Source organism: Neodiprion pinetum, chromosome 4 (genome assembly GCF_021155775.2).
Source record: "Neodiprion pinetum isolate iyNeoPine1 chromosome 4, iyNeoPine1.2, whole genome shotgun sequence".
NCBI lineage: Eukaryota > Metazoa > Arthropoda > Insecta > Hymenoptera > Diprionidae > Neodiprion > Neodiprion pinetum.
The window spans coordinates 932,935-956,919 of record NC_060235.2 but is presented as its reverse complement, the minus strand read 5'-3'; the positions used below and the strand labels follow the sequence as shown (position 1 = coordinate 956,919).

Genomic DNA, 23,985 nt, shown 5'->3' with positions numbered 1-23,985 from the left:
TCCCTCTTACCATTTCCATATTTGATAATTTTACTATGCGTTTTGCAATTGTTAATTCTCAAAAATTTACTTCTTTATTAAAGGTCAGAAAATTCGCGACACCTAATTTCGTTTAACAAATTGCCACGATTGACGAATCACAAAGAGCAAAAGTTATAAAGACGAAATAAAGAAAAATCGTTGTAGTGTAGTATTTCGAGGGTTGATGGAATGTCGATATACCGTAAGCAATGTTCCATACGTATAAATATAGAGTACCTATAGCAAACAGAGGCAGAGAGACGCGATGCGGGGGGTGAAATATGTCGAGCGATAAAATGAGTACCAACTAATTGGACGAGGAATCCGGAAAAACAGAAAAACTCTGCCGGGTAGGTACAATACAGTTCACCGGCTACGTATTATAGATCCTCGATCTTCTCCCGCAACTTGTTAGATCGCCAGGAACATCTCGCCGAATTCTTACAGACCCGAATATTTCCTCGACTTATGTATTTGACAGAGTTTCTCCGTAACATTATTACGGACTCGTTAATTACAATCAACGCACGTTCACCTTTATTCATGGTGAAAATCATCTCACGGTTCGAAGTACGAGTATAAATATAATGGATCATAACTCACCGTGCAGAGCTTTGAGATACGCTTTTCCGGCATTGATAAGCTGCCTTGCGCCCGGATTAAACTTGTCCAAAATATTCTGAAACAGAAATACAATACATTGTTACAAAGGGTGAAATCACCCGTCTTACCCCCTTTTAATGATCTGGTAGTCGTCGTAGATAGAGGAAATTTATAAATCTCTTATGTCTTTAAAACGTCATCGGTCAAAAGTATCGGAATCGTCAACAATTTGGCCGAAGCCATGGAAATCTCTTAATTCAAGCGAAATGAAACTAAGAACATAGTAATCGCATTCGTACTCGTCGCCTCGACATTTTCCCCCGATAATCTGGAACGCAGGAACTTCGGCGGAGTCTCGAGGCCGATAAGAAGTCACCGTCTCACCTGAGCCTGAACCGGAAGTCGGAAAGCCCTTGGCCCGAAAACCCTTCTGCGATATTAATAAAGTAGTACGTCTCGTTCCTCGGTGCCTTGAAGCACGTCGAGGGTGGCCATTTTGGATTCCTTAGCGCGACGACGAAGGGGTGAAACGACGACGCGAATTTCCCTCTCCCATCACGTCAAAGCGGGAATTCGGGAAAAGCACGTCGCCGTAGAAAAGGGGGGAGGGGGGAGGAGGAACTATGCCGGCTCCCTCGGGGATTTCAGGGTGCAAGTTCTTTAGGGGGTTCTGCCCCTAATTCCTGACGCATGTGTGCGCGTGCCTACGTGTGAATACTTGCACTCAGAGCGAATTATCCAACGCTGAGATAAATTGAGTAAAACAGGTATCGTTAAAAAAAACTGTTTGTATATTGTTGGAATTACGAAAAACAAGGTACGCCTAACCATTTTGCGCTATTTTCGATCCTTTTTTGGTAATTGCAACGCAAAATCAGTTTGCGAGGTTTACTCTACCTTTTTAGTTAAACAAAGCTTTAACGTCAATTTATCGTTGCACACGTATTAAATTTTCGCAACGGTTGCAAGAAAATATAGTGACAGCGATCGTAACGAGAAAGTATAGCAACGGATACTAGACTTTCCGGTAACGGCTAGACAACTAATTTTCATTTTCTACCTAGAACTATATTTTTCGATCGAGGTAAAATATGAAAATAGTTAAGGACTGAGCGTTAACCGGAACTAAAAATTTCTCTCGGTGCAACAGCAAAAAACTTGCGCCAAATTTCCCTAGTTCGTTTCGTTCCGTCGAATCGAGGTTCAAAAGTTTGAGGGGAATTGACGATTGCCGCGTTTCAGCAAAATCGAACATCATCAAAGTTTTTCAAACAATTCTTACTGTCGATAAAGCCGGTGATAAAATATTCCGCATTTAAACTTTCCAAGACGAATGTGACGTGTAATATCTTTATATTGTAATATGCAAGTAGGAGATATTTATTACTCGATAATAAATCATAACCGTGAAAGCTGAGTTTTATTTCTTCTATACATGGGGAATTCCCTGCGAATTCAACCACCGTCGTTGATTTTCTTGAAAAATTTCGAATTCCCCACATACGAGTACATACGAGTCGGCATGAATTTTCAAGATTGACGAAGCAGAAAAAGTTTTTCAAAAAATATCCACACGACAAAGCTCGGCTGCGTGAATAAGTTGCGTGGTAAGGAAGAAAAAATCAAAAAAACATCTGCGGCGCTCGCATCAAAGCGATTTGCGCAAATTGAGAAAGGGCTAATTGCATTTTCCCAACACCTCGTCGCACCCGTAACAATTAGCGATAATTCGAAATCTGCTAGTTACATATAGGTATACGAATCGAACCTGGTTCTTTCCTCCCTGGAGATGCGCGGCTTAACGACGCGTTTAAAAATTTGTCGCCGTATAATTTTCAATTAGCGAGGTCATAACATTTCCGACGGTCGTTGATTTCGCGCGGATGACATTATCGCTGCGAATTATTACACGTTACACGGATTATATTACGCGAAGTGGAGAGTTGATACAAGGTCCAGATGTGGCAATAATCGATTACCTTTACATTCATTCGTCGGCGCCTGATGTGCGTGAAAGATAATCGCGACACTAATTGTATATATTTCGGAGTTACGTTGCACGTGCCGCTGCTGTGATAATAAAATCTAGATTTTATATTGACTGAAATAAAAGATGTCAACGTGTAAATTAATAACTTGGATTTAGATATTACCTAAGGACACTTCTAATCGGATTAGTTTAATTATTCACATACCAAGAATAATGAACAAATGTCTTTTGACTCAAGTATTTATTCGCATAAAATAGATCTGGCAACACCGCATCTGACGGCTGTATGTCGTTGTTGAAAGAGTTTAGTGGAATTTCATAACAAAATTTTCCGCAATGTCTAATGAAACAACTCAATTTGACGGCTAATTTGCAATGTGAAAAAAAAAAAAAAAAAATTCAAGAGAGAGTAGGAAAAAAACACATGATTGAACGATTGAATTTAAAAATTAGTGCGTGTTTTTATCCGACGTCGCCACGCATTCTCGAATCAGATATGTCATTTAAGTATTGCTACGACCGAGGTACGTACCTACGCTTTATATTATACAGTCTACACTTATGTAGATACGTACACATTGCATGTACATAATACTTGCGTACACACACGCGATAAGCTCGGTTGTTCATTACTTGAATTACCGAATCCTATCACGGTCAGCTAGTCTAGTTGGAGAGAAAATTCGATTTCTGGATAGAGTTATATAGAATGGGGCGAGATGTGAATACCCGTAATGGGCGTGTATATAGCCGGGAAATTGGAGAGTAAGTTGGAGAGCGGTTAGAGATCGGTTCAGGTTCGTGTAACCTGGTGCTGCACACACCGATTTGCCGATTTGCCGATTCGCACACATGCGGAATCGGCGAAAACGGAGGCAAGGCAAACGCCGGTGGTTCAGCCGAAGACAAACGTGTGCGGAGCGGTAAAGTAGATGACTCGGTGGAGGAGCGGGGCCAGCTGATCTATCCCGGTAAGCTGCGGGCTGAAATCCGCAATTTCCGCCGGACTCCCGATATCCTGGACCTGTAATTCGCGGCTTCTCGTATATTTTGCCAAAACACCCTGGCGAAGTTCACCGATATTTTTAACAAATTATTGTAATTGAGAATGGATACCGAATTAGCAAGCTTGTTGCTTTTTTTGCACGATGCTTTCGGAATGATTGAGTGCGTCGATGTACCGGGAATTGACACTTTTTCGCGATTTTTTGTTTTTTTTTTTCTCTTTTACGAATATTGATATTTTTTTAACGAACGACTGTAGATCAAGTAAAATTCTAAACAAAACGCGAGTGCGGATAAACGAATAGAGTCGTCGTTTGAAAGATAAAATCGCTTTAAAATGGAAACAATTTCATTCAATATTTTCAAGCGATATTAAAATGAAGAATAAATATATCTGAGATCCTGTTTTTGATTTTCGCATTCTCTTTCCGCATGTATGTACGTACGTGAATTTTACGAAACCGCAAAGCGGTACACCCACTACCTAGCGATGAAATTACCGAAAAGTATTGATTCTCAACTCACCAACCTCTCCGAGCAACGAATCCTCGAGGATCCTCGGATCGGGACATAAAACTGGGTTGTATGTTTTATGGGTAGGAAAGTAACGCTGCAGCGCCGAGTGGATTTTCCACCTCCTGTTTTGGCTTTATCTCGGTCTTATTACGGTATGATATAAGATAAACAACGAAAAAAAAAAAAAACAAACAAACAAAGAAAGAATCGAGACGATAAGAGAAAAAGCACCTATGTGAAAAAAAAAATATTTTCTCGACTTGCAACAATTTCTACGTTCGCGAAAGTAAAAATTCGCGTGTATAATTTTGTCCAAAAAGGTGTGATCTGTGAGAATTGAATAAAACGCATATATGCACAGGAATAACACTCGTAGTTACACAGCAGTGAAATTCGCGTGAAAATTCGATACCTTATAATTCGCCGGGCAATAGCTGCAGAGCTTATCTCGGCGATTACATTCCCCGGCAATTAAACGACTGTTTCAAATCGCGAGGATTACAACGCCGGAAATGTCCCATAGGACGGACGTACACGTAACTTACGGAGTACATAACTGCTGCGCCAAGAAATGTTATTACACCGAAACCGTGGACCCGAAAAGCCTGCAGGCGAATAAGGATACCTATATATATATACATATATATATATATATATATATATGTAGGTATACGTATAGAACCGTCTATGTGCTTCGACTTTATCGCGCAACATTCAAAACTCCAAAGTCCCGTTACAACCTTTCGGTTCATAATCCCCGAAGCGTTTTTCTTTCTCGCGCAAACGCGCTCAGCGAGATTCGATGATGACCCTTGTCCGTACACGATGTTAGAGAATTTCATGCGAGGAACCTGAGTGTTGAAACGATCAACGAAATGTTCTGTCTTTTTTGTTTTTTTGTTTTTTTTTTTTTTTGTTTTTTGAGTACGAAATCGGTTCGTTTTATTTTCAACCCCGTGACGAATTTAAGAGAGTGAAAAAATCGTAGACGTTAATGTAGAGATTAATTTTTTGGCAAAATCATTATTTCGCAAGTGTATGACAATCGTCGAAAATCGAGTGTAATCAATTTTTCAAAAGCAAAGTGTTGTACGGATTTCGGAAATTGAATTCATTAAAAGTCGTTCTGAATTTTTGAAAACAATGATTTCCAGTTTCAATATTTCTTCGTACAGTAAACGTTACGTAACTTAAATCTGATACGAATTTCAACTTTTCGGTTATTCTATCGCTCGCCAAGTTCGCGCTCCGTCTCCCTCCCTCCCTCCCTCCCTTCCTCACTTCCCCACGCCCCGGAAGATGAAATCTTGCGTTACACAATTCCAGTTACTCCGAGCTCTGTAATTCCGTAGGAATTATACACCCTGCAGGCCGAGTCAGCGTCACGGATGCTGGAAAGACGAGCGGCTCTCGTCTCGGGCTTCTGAGATGTGCTTTATCTTACTTAAACCGTGCCTCTCGAGCGGGCGATCTCTCTTTATTTTCTTTTATTTATAATACTCTTCTTCTCTACGCTCTCGCTCTCCTTTTCTCTTCGCCTTGCTCCTCCTCGTCTTCAACTCCTTCTTCTTCTTTTTCCTCTTGCAGTTGAAAAGCAAGGACTCGTCTTATTTATCACAGTTTTTGTCAAATTAACTCTACCTTCCTACCCGTCCCACCTTTAAAAAAATGACCTGGCAACCTCGTTTTCTATTTTACAAATTTTTTTTAATCCCTGTACCTGTCTTCACTTTCAAACTCGCAAACAATTGCAACATTCGATTGAGAAATTAATTGAATAAAACAAATTACCGAGTTACAAAATAGTACTTTGCAATCGAAACGAAATTTCGAAAAAATAAAAAACAACGAGTTACATTGTCACCGATATTTGCATTCGTTCACAAAGCACGTACACGCCTTATAATAAAATTCAACGTGCATGGACCGGCCGTATATGTATATATATATATAATAAAAATCCGCACTGCACGTGTCGTTACACAAGTTAATACACGCGTCATGTCGTAAAAATGTTATTTTACCGTTTGTTCGTTTCTGTTCGGTTACTTTTCTTCTTCTTCCTTTTTCCTATCTTACCTCGATGTTTCTACCTCTCTCTATCTCTTTCTCTCATTGTTCAATTTAAATACGTTACGTCGCTGCAGGTATAAGAAGGAATGCGTTATACTTTTACGCCTAGGTGCGATGAGCTCTCCAAGAAGTAACGGTACATCTAAATCAAACCGTGTATTGTACGTTATGAACAAAAAAGAGAGAGAGAGATGGAGAGATATTCACGCGTACAGAGATGACGTATACGTAACATTGTACGAACACCTCATCGTCTCGACTGTAAAGATAATTAATTACGGTAAAATTTGAACTTGTATAAAAGAAATTGAAGCCGTAACGACGAAGAGGATAATAAAATAGATAGAAAGGGAAAACCGATTGTGTAAAAAAAATTTTAACACCAACACTACTTGCGCGAGTTTGTAAACGAAACAGTTTAACGTATCTCTTTATAAATTTTCACCGCTTGTTCACAGTTTCCGCAAGAGGTAAAATTAAAATTTATATCGTTATATTGTTTTATTTACCTACTTGTAAATAGGAGTGGAATTATATTACCGATGAAATAATTTTTAGCGCGTTATAAGGTAGGAACGGGTTAAAAATTCCTCGGAAACGCAAAAGAATGCAGCGAGGAATTCTCCCAACGTCGTGTATATATATACACACACACACACACACACACACACACACACACACACACACAAATCGCGTGATTATTCAAATTCTTCACACCTGTCAATTATCCTCGCTATTTACATAACCACCTACGCGAGCTTATAGATAGAAAAATTATATGATCATCTATACGCGTATGATTATAAATATACCCAAGTGCGGAAAACGGTGAACGAAAGAAATTTGTAAAAGGAAGAAGGAGAGAAAAATAAAAAATTTTATTTACACCTGACAGCTATCCTTATAATATTCTTCAACGGTCATTGACTTCGACGACGTAGGTATTATACGTATTATGTAGGCACAAGGTATAATGCATAAATAATAATGCCCACAGGCAAAATAAGTTATCCTCTTACAACTTTCCGCGGATATGAATTATTGTTTCAATTTTCAGACCCCTCGGGTCGAATATCGGACAATTTTTCAAATTTTATTCACGATCTAATATTTTCTCGCTTTTAAATCCGTAATACTCGCATCGTTTTGTATCGATAACGCGAAAAAAGATTATAATTTACGTCGTTTTATCGCGGCGCTACGTTTTCTGTTTTTTGGTTTATTTCTTTTCATTATTTCTTTCTCCATCAAACAAACCTACCATATTATAGGCACAGTGTGTTTTCGACGTTTGCGTAAAATCAATTACGCTCGATAAATATATATTATTGTCAATTAATTTTAATTAATGGAAGTGTGGCTGCGTGATAATTGCGTTGAAACGAGAGGGTAAAAGAGAAAGAAAAGGAAAAAGATGAAAGCGGATACGTAGATACGTAGACACGCAAATAGCCAGGCAGTCGGTATCGCAGGTGAGAGACGGGCTTGAGAGAAGAGGCAGGCATCGGCCTGATATCATCTAGGCGTGGCGCTCTTTCGCACGAAACTGCCGCAGGTTTCAGAGAGATAAGTCGCCGCCGAGTTTCGCGATCACGTTTCACATTTACTCCACGTGACTTATTATGGTTTCACGATCCTTGTAATTGGAGTCCCTTCTTTTTCACTTTCTTTTCGATTTTTTCTTCTCATTTCTTCCTTCTTTGTCAATTATGTTATTTTATTTCACGCGTATACGTGGTTTGCTACTAACGAAATAGCACGGATCGATCTCTGCGTGCCGACGGTTGAAGAAGAAATTGAGAAAAATTAAAAAAAAAAGAAATCATCGCCTCAACAACTCTGGATTGAAAAAAGTACAGGTCATTAAAATGAAGGAAGAGAAAAAGAGGAAGAAGAAGTTCGAGGAGGAAATGTCCATATTCTAGTATCTGTGTTGTTAAACTGAATTGAAAATTGTTAACACGGTCAAGTATTATGATAAAAAATGAGCTATACTTGACAACTGATGTTACTACTTACTATCCATGAAATATTGTATAATCTCTCTTCAATAGTTCATAACGAGATGATTTACTAAATGTCTGTTGTAGGTACTTCAAACGGGTTGTAAATGAAATTAGAGTTAAAGATGAAGAAAAAATAAATAAAAATTCGTATCTATAACCTCCGATAACGCTGGTTGGAAATTTTTGATCTTCCTCTCAAGTATCAACGATTTTTTGTAGAAATAAAACAAAGAGACGCAAAAATTCTACTGAAAATGTATAAACGCAGACGGTGTAAATTGAAGGAGACGGTAGAAAAAAAAAAAAATATATCTCGATTCGATTCGGCCCTTCAATTTTTTCTTCTTTGTTTTTTTCCTTTTTTTCCCTCCTTCCTCACTGTCCGCGGTATTCCCGATCGCCGAGAATTACCTTTCGATGTTCGAAAACCGCGCGACCGAACGAGGGAGAATTTATATTGTCTAGGTACATGATAGCGAGACAGACGGACGCGTAGGCGCGTATTGTACCTATTTGTACGTCCGTACATTTTATAATACTACGTTTTAATTATATACACAGCGATAACGATCGTTATATTCTTGTCGTTTCTTAATTGCTTATTTTTTCTTCTTTTCCTGAATCAGTGAATTAATTACAGTAATTACGCGCGGCGTAAGAAGCGTTGAAAGTGAAATTACCTTTTCAACTTTACAAGAGTTTCCTTTTTATTTTCAACGAGGGTGTCAATCGCACAGTTTGATAAAATCAAATAAAAATGATGACGGAAAATTAGAGAAGAAAAGAAAAGAAAAAGAAGGACAGGTTTCCCCGTGTCAAAGGATAAATGTGGAAATGTATCCGAATCAATTTTCACGGCATAAAATCGGGCTGTTCGTAATTTTGAACAATAAAACAAAGACACAGGGACAAATTTTCTAACATCCGCGTTATAAAATGTTTTGACAATTTCTTGCTTACACCGGACGAATAGGCAGTGACAGAGTTTGAAAATCATCGAATTGTCGCGTTGCAAACCACGCTGAGAAATATTTCTCTACCCGTAAACCTCTGACACTTGGATGCAGATGCATAACGGAAGGATCTCGTTAACCTGGAGCTGAGGTAGGTGGTACACCTAACCAGCCGGAGTTGGTTGCTCGTTAACGAAGTCAGTAAGACGTGTAAAATTGCCCGGCATTGCTGCCTGGCCGCGGTGAATGGAGTGGATCCGTAAGTCGAAGGGGGGGTGGAGGGAGGAGAGGAGAGGAATAAGCGAGGACAAAAATTCCTGCGCGATGCTGCTGCAGCGTGAAGATCGGCGAATATAAGAATCCGCGGAATAGGAGGTCAGCCCGGAGCCTAGAATCGGCGAAAGCTGCTTTCTAGACGCTCGACGAGCGATTCGTTCGCGTTTTGCAATCAGAGGCGCACAGATGCCGACAGATTCGCGAGAAGATGCTGCGATTTGACGATGAAAATCAACCTTGTATCGATTACTTACAGGATACGATTGCGAAATTTTTCAAGTGGTTTTTGGGTTTGCTGATTACGATATTGATATCAGATTTTGAAAATTCAAGCCGGTGAATCTAATCGACAACACCGAAAAACCCCGCATGGAGTTTTTTCACCGTATTCGATCAAATTTGAAATTTTCCCCCGGTTAGATCTGCCATCTTGAATTTTTGTATCTGGTTCAGGATTCGTAATCAGCGAGGCAAAAAACTATGGAATACTATCTTTTTGTAAAAGTTGACTCGGCTAAATAATGTGCGAATCAAAGGGTTAATTTCTCTATCGAACTGTCGATGGAAAATTTGTCTCGTCGGATGGAACTTTATTCGAAACGCCATACGAAAGAATCACCTCTACAACCTGTAATCTCCGTATAAAAATATACCGGACGTTATATTTATGTACAATAAAGTACAAATCGTTCTTTTATGCGTGAAAGTCGGGTGCCTGCGGCTCTGCATCGACGATATTGAGATCATTGATCGATATAACTTTCGTGGCTTAGATAAACCTGAGCTCGATACAGGGAAAAACTGCAGACACAACTAGAAATCCAGATCAACTTGCCGGGGTTTTTTTATCAAAGGTATTTAACTCCATATCTGCAGACAATCACTCCAATTCCAAGTTGAAAAAATAAAAAATTACCCAGTATAATTTCATCGATCGTTTTCATTCGTTAAAGTCCGAAATTTATCCATGATTGCCAAAGAAGGCATGTTCATTGCGATAATGCGAATTGCAGAGTCAGAAGCACCTCGAATTTGCGGTGAATTGCACAGAAAATGAAAAAAAAAAAAAAAAAAAAAAGAAGAAAAAAAAATGGACGAAGGAGGGGTTCGGGTTAACTCCGGATAAAGGGCGGTTTGTGGGAAGAAAACGATATCTGCAATGTTGTGGCGGCTCGTAGGCCGCAGCTAGGCTTTTGCGCAAAGCGATCTCTGAACCCGTTGAACGATAAATCGTTGAAAACTCTCTTACCGCGGGGTCCGAGATTACTCGCAATTGTTGTCGCCGGTCCCCCGAGAACCATAAATCCTTTGATTCTCTCCGCGATTTTCTCCTTCTCTCTCCATCCCTCTCTCTGTTTTTCTCCATCCCGAAAACGCCGTTCCCTGAATTCGAAATTCAATATCTTTTTCATCGAAGGAAGTCTGGTGACGTGCGCGTAAAGTACATTAGATTTTTAGCTAAAGTAAGAAGGCGAATAAAATTCAGATTAAAAAAAAATAAATAAATAAATAAAAACGAAATCAAAAATGCGGGTCGGATAAAACGAAATTATTGTTATAATTTGTTTGGCAGAGAAAAGATCAGCCGCGTTTCTGTTTACTTTTTTGTAATGTTTTAGTATTCTCTTTCTTCTTTTTCATCAACACAATTTCGTCCTCGATAATGATAATACTAATATAAAGGAAAGGGAAAAGTAGATTGTATAGGCAAAAAGTAAGAAAGCTACAACACTGCGAAGAAACGGACAAGAAGTAAAACCGAAAAAAATGTAGGCCACAACCAGCGGAAATTGCATCGGCGTCACGGTTCTCGTCAATCACTGGAACCTTGGAGTAAAGCTTCGATTCGCTAGCCCCAAAGTTCTGCGAATGACGGACGGGATGCAAAATTCGTGCTATTTCAAGTCGTCGCGCCACGATTCGCGGTTTTAATTGAAAAGTAGAGAATGAGGGGAAAAAAAGACCGAACCCAAAATGATATCTACTGTATTAGAAATTTCGCAAATGTTGCACAATTCTTAATTTCAGATTTACAGACTTGAACGAAGTGAGCTTGATTAACGATGCGAAACGACGCGTGTTTTTTTTTTCTTTTTCTTTTTTCTCTTAATTTCGTACGTCTTTTTTTCCAACCAAATCTCTTCAGAGCAAGTGTGCGATGAATATAAATTATCAACACAACGTCGGTGCAAACCGTGCGATTCGATCGTAATATTCGCATTCAGATTATCCCGATTGGCGATTATAATCACGTTGCGAAACAACATCGTTTTAATTCAACATTTCTATTCCGTTTTTCTTTCTTTTTTCATTCGATAATGTGAATCGAATTTCGGATCATTTTCAAGTATCGTACATCGTTTATCTCGGTTGCGTAATACTCCAAATGGAAAACAGACTTCGAGTCTACATTCGAAGCCTGAGATGAGTGGCAAAGAAACGACGACGGAGAAGAAAAAAGAAAAAAAAAAAAAAAAAAACGAAGATTAAAGTACGAATAAAATAAAGAAAAAATAAAAGGCATGGGAAGCCGACGAGATGCGAAAAAGTAGAATCCTTTCGCGGACGCTGACCTTGTTTGTACAGATGGAAACGAAATTGCCTTTGTGCTTGCGTATTGCCAAGTTATACGTATTCTTACATAGTTGCGTTAAATCGCTTACTATGCGATGACGATGTGGAAAATAAAATTGCGAACTACGGTGAATTATTCATGCGAAAGGATTCGCCGAATGATGTATGGCCGTAGGTAAAATCAGAACGCATCTGACATACCTAATCATACTGCGATTTAACTTTATGTAACCTCAGAGATTTTGGCCAAAACGATATAGGCGAAAAAGAGAGCAAAACGAAGCAACAAAAATAAGGCACTAGCCCGTTGATTCTGGCGAATGCCGATGATAATTGGCGATACAACACTCTCGAAGAACCTTGCCAATTTATTCGTTATTGCGCATAGAATCTTAAATTAATATGTAATTTATTCGATTTCAGAAATTAGAGGCAATTTAAAGTTCAACATATATTTTTATTTCGCTTGACACGAGTTTCTCTGTATAATAAATTACTGGTAAATTTCTTTTTTCTCTTTTCTTTGTTTTCTTTTTATCGAGAAACGTTTGAAATTCGCACACCCAGACTACGAAATTCGGCACGACGTGAGATGAAATTTGCAAGTTAATTTAAAACTTGTAAGAACAACTCGTACCTCGGTTATTTAATGTCTGGTTGAAAGCAATACGAAGAATAAGAAAATGAGCCGTGTTTTTTCTCCTTAAATCTTTGTTCCAAGACTCTCAGCGATTCGTATAAAATATGACTCAACCTGGCAGGATTGTGGAAATTATTGTATTATTGGCAAAGCGTTAAGCCCTCGCTCTATGCATCGGTATCCGATACAAAATATTGCGACAGACGTATTATTCCGCAGTTTACAGTTTAACTCGGCTCTGCACAAAAGATCTAACCCAACGGCTGTTCTATCGAGAATTTTGCACCTAGTCGCGAGTCTAGTCGTGAGATTGGAAAGGCGAGAAAACGTTATACAATCAGCCTCGCTCGGTACGCGGCTGCCGTGCCGCTGTTTTATTTTATTCCTATCATGCCTTGGATACACAACAAGTATAAAGGTACACGGTATAAATACACAGCTCTCTTATTCTTTCAATGATAATTTATCTTCCAGTTTTTATTTGTTTTATTTTATATTTTTTTTCCCATCATATTTCTAATTCTACATTTGTGCTCGTTCGTACGCAGCACTGGGTATTAATATCTACATGATGTTACGGATATGACGGTGAAAAGGGTGTCATTAGTTTTATCATACGCGTTATAGAATACGAATCTAGATTGGTGTATAATTTACGTGTCTGCCGCACGTCTCTGCATTGGATTCAACGTCTGAGAAATTGTCCAGAGGCTCGGTTACGAGGCACGATTAGCCGGCTTCGGAAACTTTTATCGCGTTACGTAAAACCGTACCTAGAATAATTTCTCTCTACTCCTCGTCGGTATAGTTACGAGTACATTTAGGAAAGAAGTTCGTGACCAGGAGGTAGATTGAAGAATGAAGTTTGTCGAAAATCCGGTCAGGAAGAAGAAAGTTTAATACTTTTAGGGACTTGAGAGTAAAAATCGACGTTTCGGCCGGGCCCTGCCGACCATCCTCAGGAATAATTTAAAAAATGACGACCAGTACATGCTTGGGAGTTGTTAGTAGTACAGCATTTCGGATGGAAGTCACTCCTTAAATTATTCCTGAGGATGGTCGGCAGGGCCCGGCCGAAACGTCGATTTTTACTCTCAAGTCCCTAAAAGTATTAAACTTTCTTCTTCCTGACCGGATTTTCGACAAACTTCATTCTTCAAGTTACGAGTACAGGCATGTATCACAATTGTGCAGATACACGTGTGATTTTCTCATTTTCACCAATATACGTATAATTCGTCGTAATTTGTCGGAATGAAGCGACTAGAAGAGATTTCTCGATCATCGTCAACGAATGTCATCGTCATGTATTTTTCATCTTCGTAAGCTTTTCACTGACTCGATCTCTAGGGGCGGGGCTGAAATTCTGAATTTAAAAAATTTCCAAAGTTCGACCGAACTTTGACCCGTCGTCTTTCCGACACTCGAAACTTTGTTGCTTCGTAAAAGTTTGATTTCTCTACTTCTCAATCAGGCGCTTTCGGAACTTTTCAAATTCGAAACCACAACCCCACCCCAATTTCTGCAAGTAGATAAAGCAGGTACCTGCTAACAAGTAACGAATAAGTCCGACGAATCGAGCTGCGTCGCCGTCGCTTCTGGTTACATACTTCGCGAATCCACCGAAGTATAATATACAAATAATAACGTATGGGTGTAAGTTAATCGGGGATGCGAAACGAGGCGTTATCGGCGTACATCGAAAGCCAATTAATATCCACTCCACGCGAGATGGCGATCTGCGGTATCGAAACCCGAGAGCGAGACTCGGGGAATTCGGGACTATTATACGGGACTGGAGGGACTCGCGCGTACGTACATTCGTCGTGCGCTTCGGTATAACCCTGGAGGGGTTATGATATAGCCTCGCCAAGGGGGCAACTTGTCAACACCACCGCGACCCTTGCTGCACCAACCCTAATTCAAGCGCTCGCTGACGTAGATCCGATTCGAAAACCCCGTTGCTCAAATCGAAACAGCACAGAGGCGAGATTACGCTTAGAAAGACGAATTTCGCCCACCGGTGCGCAAAGTGACCACTTTGCCCACGCCTTTCACAGTGCGAGAAACCGGTACGCAAAATCGAACTTTGCACTCGCGTTTTAAAAAACTGTTTTTTTCTTTTTTTTCAGTATCTATCGATTTTATACGATGAGGTGATGCTAATTTCTTCAAACTAATATTATACAGCGGTAACGTTTACAGAAGGTGGAATTATTAAGAAGAAATGGGAAAAAGGATTAAAAACTGTACGTAAAGTAACGAAGCTCTTATTGAAGACAGGCAATAAAATTGATTGCAAAAAACTTACACCTATGTATAATGAATCTGCATATCGGAATTTTGCAACGTCGAGCTACAAGAAATGGTAGGAAATTCTATTTGCAGCGTTTCTAATAATTGAAAGTAAAACGGCGATACCATTTTACGGATAATAAAAAACTCCTAATTCTACGTACCTACATAAAGTATTTCATACGCTTTGAACTATCACGATACCGTTAAATTAACAATAAGTTTCGGTTGAGTTACGAATCGAATGCAGTCGACGAATCGCTTGTGCAGCTGTTCTTTCGACCGTTAAACAATTAATTTTTACCCCGCATGCCTCTATATGATACATACATATATACATACGCCAAAAAATCATTCGCACGAAACGAAATAGAAAAAATAGAGAAAAAAAAAAAATAACGGAAAATGGAAGGAGATATTAGAAATTGGGTTAAAGAAACACACCTCGGTGTTCGATTAAACACGCGCACACGTCGAGGAGAGAAATGGAATTTCGAAATTCAAGAGCGTAAAAGAAAGAGAGAAAGATAAAGAGAAAACAAACAACACCCGAGAGGCGAAGAATTTCCGTAATAATCGAGTGTCGGGATGGAATTAGCCCCGGATGGACGTAACCTTCTCTCCGCGCCAGGGCTAAAATGATTAGCTGGTAAATAATCTAATTAACCGGTTGACGTAGCATTCGGAAGCATCCCAGCTGAGCAGCTGCAGACTTGCACCATGACATCGCCGACCAGCCCCCGTAACCTTTTCCCATACATATCTTCGTGTACGCACGAGGGAGAAAATAGCCGGAGGGCGATATCGTAGAGTCTACTGAACTTAGGGTGAGGCTCACCTTGAAATTGAACTTACGTTTACACCCCTTCGGGGTGGAATTACGCCCGAGGCGATTTCAAAATAATATTCATCGGCTCTTTTATCTCGGCAGCTCGGACGAGAAATCGAAAGGTCGAGAATATAATGTTAATCTCTCGATTTTCATTTTTCCGAATTACAATGAATTTCATTTATTCACGACTCAACCGCAAGGTTAAATTTTTTTGCCTGAAAAGTGGGACGAAAGTGGCGTATTATTCCGTTTTAACGCATTTGCGGGAAATATCAGAGCAAATGAGCTCGCTTCGCTCGGGCAGTAAACTCATCCGCGGGAATAATCTTCGACTTTATTCCCTCGTTGCATAATGTACTGTTCTTCTTTGATAACGTTTGCAAAAGTAAGAATTTTCCTTTTTTTTTTTAAATGTTTTTCTACTCACTTTGTATATGCCGTCGACGAGCCTGGTAAGTTCTTCGGTTTCCATCTTGGCTTGTATTTGCCGCGTAATTCAGGCAGAAACAGCGTCGGGTACTAATCGTGCAAGGCGAGGCAGATCGACTCGATTAGGGACATATTTTCGATGGTGTGCAGAATGATACCGGGGAGTTTTATTCCTCGTTTCGTCCACTTTCTCGAACAGCGTGCCGGGGTAGGAAGGCCCCCTCGGTGCTGGTGCAAAATCGCCCAACGAAGCGAACGAGAGAGACGCGCCAGGAACGGTTTTATTTTTCTGAAACATACACAGTAGGTGGTAAATAAATTTAACCGTTATACTTGGTGCGACGGTGAGTAAAATAAGAAGAGAAATGCGAGAGGAGTAGACCAAGAAATTGTTTGACGCTTTTTTCTCCACCGGTGTGTCCATCCACCACAAATGCTCGGTCATTGTTTGACCGTGAAAATTGATTCGAGGACTCAACGAGACCGCAGAATTACTTCCTTATATATAGTCATTTATACAGCTACGAAACTTCTTCGTCGAACATCTGCGTTCCATATTATCAAAACTAAGAACTTCCAACAACATCTCACATTGAATTGCTACGATTTATTTCTGTAAGTTTTATTATACATATTTTATTCAGGAATGATCATTTTTTTTTTTTCTAGAAACTAATTATACGGAACGAAACGTAGCGTAGTCGGTCTCCTGATCAAAACGATCATCTTATTTATACGTCAATAATTCTTTGGCATAATTACACGTGAAATATAAAAAAAAAAAACCAATAAATTTCATGAAAGCGAATTATTATAATTATCCAGGGCTACAAGCGAGAAGAAATTTTGAAATGTGCATTCAACGAGAAAGTAGGATATACATAAACGAAAAGAAAACGTTACAAGTTTAGAAATTTGACGAAAGAAGAACGAGGTAAAATTAAAAATATACGATTATCTAGGTTGGTGTTCAACCACTTAACGAGCCGCGCAATTTATACGGAAATGCGGTGAAAATCCGGGCGTCTTAATCAAGCCTGACCTTCGCCGTGAAACGAAACTCGTGTCAAGGAGCAATTAACACCCGTAACTTCCGGTGTTTATGGGCGGAGGGACCAAACTCTCTACGACGATAACCGTGTAGGTTATCTGAATAAACGAGTAAATCCCTGAACTACGCGTGTATGGGATGCCTGTTGAATAAACCCGTAAAACGACAAGTCGAAACTGCCGCAACTGCATAATTTATCAAAGGCGTCGTGTTCGAATTTTCCCACGGTCGAATTTGAGAGAATTTTTTTTTTTTTTAACACTGCAAGTGTCAAATTTCCCGGAAAAAGGTTTTTCCTCTAAAAAAAAAACATCGGCTTTGGCACATAGATACTTGATAAAAAAAATTTTTTTTCATCGCCCTGAATTTTTTCCGTCAATTTTGGTATTCGGGAACGTGGAAAAAAATTAGGGAAACGAAAAAAAAAAATCCTTTGCGCGTTAAAAGATTCTTTCTTAGTTGAACTTGGGACATTAAAAATATAAAATGAATAAAAAAATTTTCGATTCATATATGAAAATATCGATAAGATAAACAATTGCAGCCAATTTCGAAAAACTACGCTTACGCCTCGGGTCGTTGACATCAAATCTTACAAAGACCACTGAAATATCAAGGGCAAAAAAAACCACTGTCGACCAGTGTTATAAGAGATGAAAAAATTGACGGAATCGTCAAAAAGATAGACAATTTTCCGCGATCTTATCCCTGATCCTTTTCAAATCCCACGTACTGGTACGGCAATACCGTGTTATACGTATTCGTACACGACAGTCGTAAGCGCCAGAGTTCTAAGGCAAAGTGCAAACTTGGCACACCTTTTCCTTTCCTCCTAGATTCCGAGGCGCGTGAATGCGGCAGGCATACCTACGCCTGTTACACCTAAAAGCAAGAACGAACCGAGATAATAGCGTCGATCTTTAACGTCGCACGATCGTCGTTTGCGCGTACATATTTCTGCATTTGCGTATTTGTTTACGTACGTACGACAAGCCTGAGTATGCGGAGGTGTGTAATCTCGCCGCAGCTTAGATGTGAGTATTTCCTTCCACATTCGCGTATCATCCCGCAGTGAAATTATTGCATATGTAATACGTGCAAGAGGCGATGCACTCTCTGTGTTACGGTCTCGCAGTTATTACCGTCATTACATGTATTTTCCGCATCCATCTCCTGCCGCGCGATGTTAAAATCTCCCAGAGAAAGTTGCAGACTCCGTGTGCATCAGTCTTGGCTTAGCGTGTAATATATAGAACCCGTCCTCTACCGCGATACGAATTACGTAAAGAAACCAGTGGAATATGATATACATTATATAGTACAATACATGCCTGTGTAAGCTATTATAGTTGTAGATTACAGCGCAGATATCGAGAATGTATGTCATGCGGTGATTAATTTCCTTTTCCTCCTCTCTCTCTCTCTCTCTCTCTCTCTCTCTCTCTCTCTCTCTCTCTCTCTCTCTCTCTCTCTCTCTCTCTCTCTCTCTCTCCGTATCTCTCTGCTCTTTAATTCGTTTCCGTTGTTTTCTTTGCGGTTGCAGACATATCACATCCAAGCATCGAAATAACAACCATACAGGGAAGCGATATTCTATGAGCAAGTCTATACGTAGATATTGGCCGGGGTAGAAAGGTATGCCAAATAATTTTTATTTTTTTATTTATTTGTCTTCGATATCTTTTTATTCGTTGTCATTTTGTTTCTCCGCAAACAAATACATTCGTACGCGTTATTCATCTCGCAGAGGCAACTCCGCGCAGCTCGTAAAATAACACAGACACACGCAAAGGAGTCTCGATACAAGCGGGTGTCCTTGCGGAATGAAAGTTACCGGGAGAAAAACTTTGGTGTATTATTTATACACATTGAATTGAATCATTCGCTGCGCTTGACTGAACTGAGTAGGCATCGCAGGTAGGATCTTGTTTAATTTCATTTCAATTTATTTTATTACGATCTAATTTTTGGTCTCCTTCTCGCAGATCAGTCTCATTTGTTTCTTCACAGAAAACGACGTGTGTATCCCTGCTTTAAATATACTATAGAGAGCAAAGAATTTCAAACGCTCGAGAGATGCGCCAGGATGAAGGGTTTCAGAGACAAGGACGGAAATGAAAGAGTGATGGAAGGAGCGAGATGAGAGGGAGAGAGAGGGGGAGGGGAAGGAGAGAAAAATGCTCGAGGGAAAAATCCATGAGAGACAAATGACTCTCTGCATTCTTAACATTTTTCTCGAACACCGACACCGGTTCTTTCAACGGTATATGCACGCACATACGTATATAATAAACCCACCGCTATTACAGGCGAGATAATAAACCCGCTGATCAGGAATCCAATTTCGAAAGAAGACGAGAACCGTATATTAAAGAGAAAAAAAAAATGTTAATTGAATAACTTTCTCACGTACATCGTATGGTTCAAGACAAATTTCTATTATGCGTAAGATTAATTGTATTTGAATGATCTAAAAAAAAAATAAAAATTCTCACCGTGAAGAGCAAACGACAAGACCGAATCAAATCCTGCAAATGAATCCAAATCACATAATCCGTGTTACGTGGAGGATAAAAAATTTCGTTCAACAGCAACTCCGCACAAAACATCCTTTGCCAAACACGTTCACAGGACACTATGGAAGAATCTAACCGCACCGCAGGATCAGAGGATGCATTTTATTCGATAGCGGCTGAACAACCCGCGTAGAATTTCATCGGCGTGATATTAGAGGTTTTTTACACGGTCTATTCGGTTTCTAGCCGCGGTGAAACGAGAACGGAAGAAGAACTCGCGACGATGACCAAGAAGCGATGGTACGGCAAGCATAACTGGTCGGCCAGCATCCGCGGACCGTTGGACGAGCCGATCTCTCTTCGGGATGCCGCGAACCTCGGATCTCAAATCGGCGTCTTCATCTCGCGGCGAACCGAAAGCAAGAGACTCGGGCAAATACTCGCTCCGTTAATGAACGCGAACGCGGAAGCGAATTGGCGCGTGTTTCACCCGCCGTAATGCATCCCCTGAATCCGCACCGCGCGTTTGCATCTCATTCTCTACACATTCGCCGCAGCATCTCAGAATTTGCGGATGTAATCTCAGTCGGCTCTGCGATCGTCGAACGCGACAATTGCTGGACTCGATTTCGCGGTTCGTTGATTGTCGATTGCAACCGGCGGCAAGTATTTCTTTACGCGTTTCGCTGTTCCATCGTTTCTTCTTTTTTTTTACCACCTACAACCGTGTGTACCTGATCTAATTTAATTCCATAACGACGATGGAAAATGGAAGATTTTTTCAAAATAATATACCATGTATTTATGTATGCATGGGTACAGGTTAAACTTTTAACGAGAATTTTATCACAATTCCTTTCAACTTTTTATGTCCGAAAATCAAGCCCTTGTATATCCGTTGCTCGCTAAAATGTTTAAATTGATAGACTAGCAAAATATCAATCTCAATCTCGGATCGGCTCTGCCAATCTTTCCCAAAATCTGACCAGTTCGAAACTAAGCGAAATCAAATCGATGAATCGAATGTTTATTTTCGGGTAAAAAAAACAAACATTCATCCCGTTACAAGCGAATGTAAACGAAGCATTAGCCTCAATATCGTCCATTGGTAAAATTTTCACGAAACGATCTCTCTGTCGGAAAATCATGCCGAAGCGAGAAGAGCTGTAAATGGGACAAGGCAGGGAGAGGATCGTAGATGGAATAGCTGCTCCTCGTCTCTGGTCATCGGCATTGCTTTCCGTTATATTATACAAGCGACCGAGCAAGGTACCGGCATACTTAGTAGGGTATCGACGTACCTACTCGGCGTTTTACACGTGTCGCGAGACGTCGTTGAAGCGATGCCCTCTAAGCTGAGAATAATTGCCGCGTCGATTAATCGAGTGGAAAAAAATAATCGAACGCGACTCGATTGAATCGGTCAAAATTAATCGATTCATTCGTTATTTCGTATTTTCTTGGAACGGTTAGTTTGAAACTCGAGTTTCGTAAATTTTAGTACCTGGTCCTAATGGCGGAAAAGTTGGCTGTTATCGATGAAATTTTTTATGTATTCATAGTCGAGTGATAAATTGTCGAAGTAACATGTTATGTGAAGAAAAATCGTTGATCGTTTGGATCAGCAAAGTTCGGATACAAAATAAAATTAAGATTCAAATGCTTCACGCGCCTTTTGCAAGCTGTCGAAGATATTTACAGCGACAATTTGCTATCCGAATTACTTAAAATTGTAGTAAATTTTTTTACATTCATTTTATATCCTCTTCTCATATAAATCGTTGGCGTACCGTCGAATCGTTCGTTTGAAATTCAAAGCGTGTTTCTCTATCCGTACAAGCTTCTTGGTTCCGATATAAAGATGACCGAAGTGGAGAGATGCCGATGGCCATGATTGACCCGAAAAAATTCTTCGCGAGAAAACCAGTTGGTAGTCTCAGATATCCGACGGTGTATAGTCACGGTGTAGAAAACAGTGACGAGAAGGGGAGGGGGAGAGAAAGAAGGAAAGAAAGAAGGAGGGAGGAAAAGAGATGGACCCGTGAAACCTCAGCCAGAAGAGACTCGACGTTAAGGCGTTAAAACGCTGAATGCGTTGCATGTAAATACGTTGTATTTTATTTACACACACACACACACACGCGCCATAATCCTCGAATTACTCCTTTTTTCTTCCATCTGCCTTCGAGAGCACGCCGCGCATGAAAACTTCACACGAATTCCGGTTTTTAAACATTGCTGTTTCATAAATTACACATTTACATTTAAATCACGTCGGTATGCGAGCCGAAGAATATCGAGCCTTTCGTGGCGTCGAGTAGAAGAAGAATTTGTTATTTCGAGCGTAGCAAATATCGCGATTTACGGAAGGACGGGGTCCAAGTTCCGATTTTTAAAATTTACGAAAGCGCTTAATTACGAATTATTTGCAGGCAAAACTTGAAGTTTGATGAAATTACAAAGTCTCGAATGGTCGTAAAGCCGACGGCTCAAGGTTCCGAAAGTTTAAGTACCGATAGAGCAAAGTTTCGATGGAGTAAAATTCCGAAAATTAAAATATACTTACAATTAGACAGCGCGGCTTACTCGACGAGTGAGTGTAAAAAATGAGAAAAGCCGAAAATCAGAATGGCCGGGATTACGAACGTAAGAGTAGCGAAAATACAATATAAAGAGAGATCAAAGTGGTGATTTCTCTCTTTCATGATGCTTTTTATTTTTGTTTTTTTGAAATATAACGGTAATCACAACACGTGGTCGCCGCTGATCCTTGATTTCGCGATTTCTCAGTCAAAGTAATTGACTCACGGGCGACACGCTTGTTCCCCTTAATGTAAAAATCGTGTAACCGCGTGAGATAGCCAAACGTATAGCTCGTCGTGCACGCATAACGCCAACAATACGCCATATGCTGTAGGAGCGAATTGAATAGGGGCGCGTGTAATGCAGTTCTTTCCCGTAGTGATAATCGTTGCACGCACTCGAAGACGATAAGCGAATCGAGTCCGCAAGGGTGGGATAACGAACAATTGGAAATTGTATTCGAGGCAGCGAGAATAAGAACGAATAAAACATCGGGGAACAAATAAAATTACAGAATATAGGTGTACCTACCTAGATAAGTAGAAAGAAAGTAAAGGTAAAATTATTATTCGAGAAATTGCAACCGTTGCAGGGAAAATTCGCCTGCGACGAGGAAGAGAAGTGAAATAAAAAAACGAACGGCTTTTATATTCTATTTGCTATTTATGTAAAATCAGTTGAAATGAGAGTTAAAAAAAAAAAACAAGCGCGTCCGTATAATTCGAGTTTTGATAGCGGAATCGTGAGGAATAAATAAACTGGATTATGTAATTCGAAAACGTAGGTACCTAGATATAAAAAAAAAACTATCGAATCGGATATTCGTATACCATATACCAGATACATGGGGATGTACAAATGTGTATAAGAAAAAATGTTACGCACAATATAGCTTGGGGCGTGTGGTTTTCCTTTTTAACCCCAAGCGCAGCTCTGGTTTCTCATACACTTGAATAAGGTAGATATTCCAAACGTTTTCTCTCGCATGTATTTCCCAAAGGCTTATACAGAACTTATCTTAGATACATATACACATCCGTATACACAGTATTGAAACATTTATTCAAGGATGAGATTCTCATCCTTCCGTTCTTATTTCCCAAAAGGTTTCAAACGGAGAAGAAGAAAAAAGTAAAGGGAGAGAGTTGGAAAGCTGGGTGCAAGAAACGAAACGTAAAAGATCGCGAACATCAAACGATCAAACATTATTCTTCGAACTTTTAACTCTGTTTTCAAGATATAACCACGAATTACAGAACACGGTATAATTTATCAAAATTCGTCGATTGAATATTCCACATACCTTTACTTCTTCGATGAAACGAGAAAATTTTCAGCTACGTGTTTTATTGACTGGTCGATATTTAAACAAATTAAAAAAAAAAAAAAAACCCCCGTTCATCTCTGCAATTCTTGCCCAAATATGGCAATCACAGACTGCGTCATGTTAGATAATTTTGTAAAACCAACGATCATATTGGATATAAATATAGGTTAGTTAGTCTGCAGATTTCTCAAATAATGTCAATACCCTCTTGATATTTTTTCTTACTGACAAAATTAAAATGAATATAAGCTAACCGAGACTCTGAGAATGGTGATAAAAGCGCATCGTTCGATAT

At 39.7% G+C, this 23,985-nt stretch overlaps 1 protein-coding gene across 3 annotated transcripts in view; it reads right to left on the bottom strand.

Moving 5' to 3' along the window:
- IRSp53 (Insulin receptor substrate 53 kDa) overlaps positions 1-23,985 on the bottom strand; it is a 108,244-nt gene that overhangs the window by 79,003 nt on the left and 5,256 nt on the right. For 2 of the 3 annotated variants that reach the window (XM_046620417.2, XM_046620421.2), the window contains exons 2-3: positions 16,212-16,502; positions 625-700 (exon numbers count right to left, since the gene is read on the bottom strand). In XM_046620417.2, coding sequence (XP_046476373.1) covers positions 625-700; positions 16,212-16,256 — 121 coding nt within the window. In that variant the 5' untranslated portion in view covers positions 16,257-16,502. Of the gene's footprint in view, positions 1-624; positions 701-16,211; positions 16,503-19,759; positions 20,191-23,985 lie in introns of those variants that run through there. The other variant, XM_046620418.2, reaches the window with a different exon arrangement.